At 34.0% G+C, this 6,211-nt stretch overlaps 1 protein-coding gene across 1 annotated transcript; it reads right to left on the reverse strand.

The window, feature by feature from the left end:
- Nucleotides 1–475: 475 nt before the first annotated feature.
- LOC147070202 (nudC domain-containing protein 3) lies at nt 476–5,492 on the reverse strand. Its single transcript, XM_085949482.1, has 4 exons — nt 5,375–5,492; nt 3,408–4,027; nt 2,216–2,410; nt 476–1,438 (listed from the first exon to the last, which is right to left on the reverse strand). The coding sequence occupies exons 1-4, from the start codon at nt 5,482–5,484 to the stop codon at nt 1,167–1,169; spliced, it is 1,197 nt and encodes a 398-aa protein (XP_085805608.1). The 5' UTR covers nt 5,485–5,492; the 3' UTR covers nt 476–1,166.
- Nucleotides 5,493–6,211: the final 719 nt, after the last annotated feature.

A 6,211-nucleotide genomic window follows, 5' to 3' on the forward strand; every position in this document is an offset into this window, starting at 1 on the left:
AACAGTAGGTACCTAGTTTAGAAGAAAAATTGCAGTTCTTTGCAAAAAAAATCTTAAAAAAATAAAGAGTAAAATAAAAAAATTATTTCGATCTTGATGGCTTCATAAAATCTAACAAATTCGTGTGACAACACAATGGCTTCTTTTTTTCACACAAAATATCTTTGTAGCAAGCTAACAATTGACAACAAATCACATGAGCGAGTCTCGTTTTTGAAAAAAAAATCCGCATTATTACTGTATTATTAAATTTGTTTAAATACCTAAATGTGCTTCTAAATAATAATCTTCATTTATTTTTATTTAATTTTGAATTTAAAAAATCTTAAAATTTTGTACTTTGCTGTAGATTGATGTTGATCTGGATTTCACCTTGTATAATTATTTCAATATCAATCATGTAGCCACATACAATAGTAACAATGTAAATGTAAAAATAAAAAACTGTCTATAATAATATATTTTTATTTTTTTTCTATTATAACAATAATTATGTGGAATAAACAGCTAAAAGACAGACATTGAGCTGAAAAAGATAATAATATGTAAATAATTGGTAAAATAAAATACAAGTCTTTCGGAGTTATGAATTGCCATACTTGAAATATTTGAGTAAAATTAGTTTGTTGTCTTACAATCCAAATAATTTTGTTTGAACGATTCGTTGTCAAGTGAAAATATTCCCTGCACCAATTTTAATGCTTAAATTACGATCTCCATTCACCATCTACATCATAAAAATATAACTTTGAATACGTGTGGAGTCTGAAGCAAAATAGAAAAGTTTCTTTTCACACCAGATTTTTTTGACTGGTCAATGACTACCCTTGAAGAAATAACCGCAGATCGCTTCATATCACTGCCGTATTTGACAATATTTGGACACTTTTTATTATTGAATTTTTAAACACTAGTAACACAAACGTCTGTTATAAACCAATCATAATGAGCATCAAGACGATCCAATTAGTGCCGGAATCGTGTGTAATTGGATTTTGGATATTCGATTGACGGTCGGTGTGAATCTAGAGAGTTCATGTAATTTGGCCATAAGTAATTGTATTCAGAATATAATCACAGTAAGGTGAAGGAAAGTGATTAAAATTTAATGTGGCTACCATAGATACAACCATGGTCCTCGTAGGTGCCCAGGCTTCAAAGAGATTTTATTTCGAAATAGGAATATTTGGATCGAATTCAACATCGACAAAGGGTGATCCGGGTTCGTGCCAAGCTTTCTTCAGTAATTCTTTCTGTCTTGCATCGTCAGACGTCGGTTTTCCAGCCATCTTCTGCATCTGATTGTGTTGCAGCTCTCTCACCTTTTCTATGTGGTCTTCGGGCAATTCGTGCAGAGGGCGCGAGCAGTCTAATTTCGATGTGTCTATTGCCGGCTCACTTTTGACTAAAGCATGCCACCATCTTTCTTTTTGCTTTTCTGAAATAAACAATTAAAATTTTAAAATAGCTTTAGCATATATCTATCATGTGGAAAGATTTTCACTATCTGTGTACTAACTTTCAACTCGGATTAAGCAGAGTTAGTTTATTTACACACAGACCTACCTGACCGTATCAGCGAGAGTATTGTATACGAACATACCTAATCTAGTCCAAAATAATCTAAACTAAACAAGGAAGACCAAAATGCCCCCTCTGCATATTTAATAATAATCATATTATGTTTCAATTTTCGACAAAATAAATATGTTTAATTATAAATCAGAACTTATTCGACATACCTATTTACGCTACTGGAATTCCCTAATATAGATAAGTACCTAATGCATATTATCGAGTGACAGTTTTTACTGAATATATTTGAAAGCATAGCCTGGTTAGATATTGCGTCATATTTAGTATTGAAGTAGCGAGAGTTCCTTGGGAGGGAAAATATTTGTAGAAGAAAGAACGAAGTATGAATTTGTAGAAGAAAGAAGAATGAAATAAAAATCGAGGAATTCAGTTGTCAGTAATGAACATCGTCGCCTTCTATATAGTGGTCATTTTATTATTCTCAAGATGACACAACTATTTTGTAACAGCTCTGGACCTTAACCAGTTGATCCGGTTTACTTAAACTGCTACAACTTTTTTTTATATGTTAAAATTCGATATTTTTTTTTTTAATTGTAACAATGTTTAATTGTTTAATTTAATTCAAACAATGATGAATTATTAATTTAAATAAATAATATTAAGCACAATTCAGTACCTAAATGTATTCTGGCATAACCTTCACTCATCAGCCATACAGTCTCTGCTTGTTTTATACCGAAAGAGAATTTATCTTCAATGAGTATATTCCAATCTTTGACACTCAAGTATAGAACCGATATTGCATCGGAAGTGATTTTGATCTTCAACTGTTTTGAAGATTTCACTTCGTCTGGTAATTTGATTGTAACATCTGGAAAAGAAAACATTAATTGTATTTGTTACGATCACAAACTGAATTTCATAAACAAGCAATCATACACCATTTTCTATTCATATATCGACACCTCCTACGCACAGACCTACAAACTTATCTGTAGAATGGCCAAAAATGGAATTACGAACTACCATAGGACGCCATTTTGAAAATTTCATTTGAATGTCAGATTTTGTCCAGTTACCAGTCTTGATTGGGTAGTTTTTGACAGTGGCTCCCCCATCCCATTCTTCAGATAAGTTTGTAGGTCTGTACAAGGTCGGCACTGCAAAATGGTAACTTTTCAGTACTACGATTTCAATAAATTTTAATGACCCACAATGTCAATTTAAATGCTGGAATCGTAATTTTTTAGTTATGCCTATAAAATATTGATAGAATTTTTGTTTTTTTTTCCTCGATATTATTATTTTATTATCTTTAAAATTATTTAGCCAAAAACGCAGTTCCGACCTTTTACATATGAGCTGTCGATATTATGTAGATCGAAAGTAATGTGGTTCTATCTTGTAAACCTTGTAAATCAAAAACAACTTTATTTTCAGGACATGGTAAAAACTCTCTAATTCTCGGCTGGATTGGAATTTTGAAATTTAAAAGACGAATTAAATAAAAATAAACATTAATAACAAGTTTTCTCGATATAAGTGAGTTAGCAAATTTTTCCATTGTATGCACATAATTTATGAGATTTTGGTGGATTGATCTTTAAAATGATTAGACGTATCAGGGGTAGATATTTGATAATAGATAGTAGTCTGATGACAGGGCTCCGGAAGCGACCTAGATGGAGACCGAGAATGAGATGGAGTGCCCAGAAAACTGGAGAGGACTCGAGAGGGGTAGGATTCAGCGGAGGACGCTTGTGGAAGAGCCGAAAGTCCACCCTGGGATGTAGCATCAAGGAAGAAGAAATTCAATCACAAAGTTAATCAAAAATAAACAACGGTTTTTAATGATTTTAAGTACATACCTAATTCACAAATAGTTTGAGACCAACTATAGCCATCTGTGATTGCTCCGTTATAAGCTTCGCTATCTCGATATTTGGATTCTTTCTTTGCAACACTCGCTGGTTTGTCGCTAGGCGGTTGCACACTAACAGACGCTTTTGGACTTGTTTCGGTGCAGCTATTTAAATCTGTAGTATTCTGATGATTTTCTATACTTTTATTCTTTGTAGATTCACAATCAATAATCAAAGACTGTATATTAAGATCTAGAGGTGTGTTTTCATTGTATGTATCATGCAATTCTGTACTTGGATCTGTTATATTAAAGCTTTCATCCGAATCTAGAATATCTTTACTTATAAATTCATCTTCTTTATTGAGCGGATACTCGACACTGAATTCGTTAAGAGATAAATCTTTTTTTGTGTACTCGTCATTATCAGTTGTTGTGATTTCGACTTCTTCCGCAACCAAAGTAGGTAAGAACGTGTTGGAATTTTCACCATTAAAAAGATTAATATGTCCGTTGGGAATATTAGGATTACATTTCTTTAAAATTTTTAGAACTAATTCTTCGGCAACACCGGGCGGAAGACCCATACCCTCTCCACTTTCCTTTGTAACATAATAAAAGTCAGTTCTGAAAGAAACAAATCACACAAGATTATCAAGTAATGTTAAATAAAAGTACTTACGTATTAATTTCATTATTTTGTCATAGAAAACCTACTACTAATCCGGCTGGAGAGAGAAAGCTCGAGATAGAGATGCTATTAATCAAGTTAGTAGAAATCCTATATAATATCTTGCACCGAGTGGGATTTAAATGTACGTCTTCAGCTTGCCACATAAGGGGTCATAACACTTATCTACTGACCCAGGTACAAAATTTGCAGATAATACTTAATAACTATGTCATCTGAGGTCTTACGAATTTCGCCTTATTTGGTAATGTAACGAACATTACGAATATTACGAACTTGATTTTATAGATGGCGTAAGGATTACTCCATAACCTATTTTTTGGCATCCTTGTAGACCAATGACATTAATATGGACGAAGCATCTGGAAAAAAAAATGACACTCACTTTTTTGTCGGGTCTGCCGAATGGCATAATCTGTTCTAACGCCATTACAATAAAGGTGATATTGCTATAAATTCCCGATGCGTGATATCGCATAATGGATATTGCGTGATGTCTATGCACGTGCGAATGTCGCAATGCGCGAATTTACTTACTAGTTACTGTACTGAGTGCGTCGTCCATTAATAATGTCATTGTCGTAGACTTATACAATAGGTTTTAAGAATAGTTCATTATTCATTGAAAATACATAACTTATATTCTTTGCCGGTTTATTTTAAACTAAAAGTATATTTTAATGGAAAAAAAAAAACATTTTCACCAAGGTAGAACTTTTACAAAAAAATAGTTTTTAGCCATTGGGTCATTGCTCTGTGTCAAACACATATTGAGAAAACATTTGGTAGATGAGGTGTTTGAACTTCTGTGGCAACTAGACAAGCATTCTGGCACTACTCCACCATGGGCTAAGATAATAGTGGTACCTACCTAATGATGGGTTGTGCTTTATTTTTAAATTTAAAAACTAATGGTTTAAGGTCTTTATCATTTTTTTTAAACCATCAACTATTTACTAATTATGTACTGTATATTGGTTTCTGTTTATTAGGTTGGTTATTTATTATGAACCATCATTGCATATCCATAATATTGATTAGATAGAGATTAAATAGCATTGTATTTTGTGAGAAAGCTTAACCAATTTGATGGATACATAAGAACAAAGTGTTGTGGTAATCATGCATTGTGTATAAAAAAAGAGAAATCTTAGTAACAAGGCTCTCTTGATTTTTTATAAATACTTGATTTAATCTCCTTGAAAAAGTTATTGACTAATAATTACCTACCTACTTATCAAACACAAAATATTTAAGTAATAATTAATGATCAAAAAAAATACCTTCTTGCGAGAAATTCGAATATTGCGTGCAAAAATCCTACGATGGTTTTGTTTTCAATCAAAATTTCCATCAATGCATCATCGCCAGTGTGTGTGACGTTAGCCGCCATTTTTAAACAAATGTCAAAATAATATATTGTCTATTATTACATTAAAAAGTATTTAATAAGTAAAAATATCTTTTCCTAATATGACACAGGGGATAATATACCATCGAGGATAGTACAATAACTTTTTTAGAAATACTTCCCAAGCGGCTACAAATTAATCAATAATTCAAAATGACTTGATGAGCTTATTCAACCATTAGCCATACCTACTAAGCTTCCTCATTTATATTTTGGCTCCATTTACTTAAAAAGAGTTTTAGCATGGATACATGATTTTGTCTTCACCTCCCGGTCAGATTCGTTACGAAAAATCGCACAGGCGTTACTATAATCATGAAAGGTGGGGCACACACGATACTTCGTGAATCGGCGCGGCCATGTCGATCAACTCCAACGTTACCACCCCCCTGAGACCACAGGACCGGAGGTAACTAGCGAGAGGGCCGACGACCCGGCGTCACCACCTGTACCACCCGCCGTCACTCCCGCGAGCTTGGGCGACGTCCCCGGACCGAGTGGATCGCCAGCAACCCCAACCGCGGGAGACGAAGGACAAGAATCCAACTTCTACGGAAGCGGAGACGAGATGGGAGGACTCCTGGAGTCTGACGACGAAGACGACGGAATTCGCCCAACACCATCAGGGGAGCATCGCCAGGAAGACTGGACCGACGATACAGACAGGTGTACGTCACCAAGGTTCACGTATTCAGATGAGCCCGAGGCT

The sequence above is a fragment of the Rhyacophila brunnea genome, unplaced genomic scaffold (assembly GCF_057557595.1).
Source record: "Rhyacophila brunnea isolate RB1 unplaced genomic scaffold, BYU_Rbru_1.0 scaffold_22, whole genome shotgun sequence".
Classification (NCBI taxonomy): domain Eukaryota; kingdom Metazoa; phylum Arthropoda; class Insecta; order Trichoptera; family Rhyacophilidae; genus Rhyacophila; species Rhyacophila brunnea.

Coding starts and splice junctions, on each gene's coding strand:
- LOC147070202 (XM_085949482.1), bottom strand. CDS start 5,484: ATGGCGGCTAACGTCACACACACTGGCGATGATGCATTGATGGAAATT. Junction 4,028..5,374: donor TTCGAATTTCTCGCAAGAAG/GTATTTTTTTTG, acceptor TGTTTCTTTCAG/AACTGACTTTTATTATGTTA. Junction 2,411..3,407: donor TCAAACTATTTGTGAATTAG/GTATGTACTTAA, acceptor TTTCTTTTCCAG/ATGTTACAATCAAATTACCA.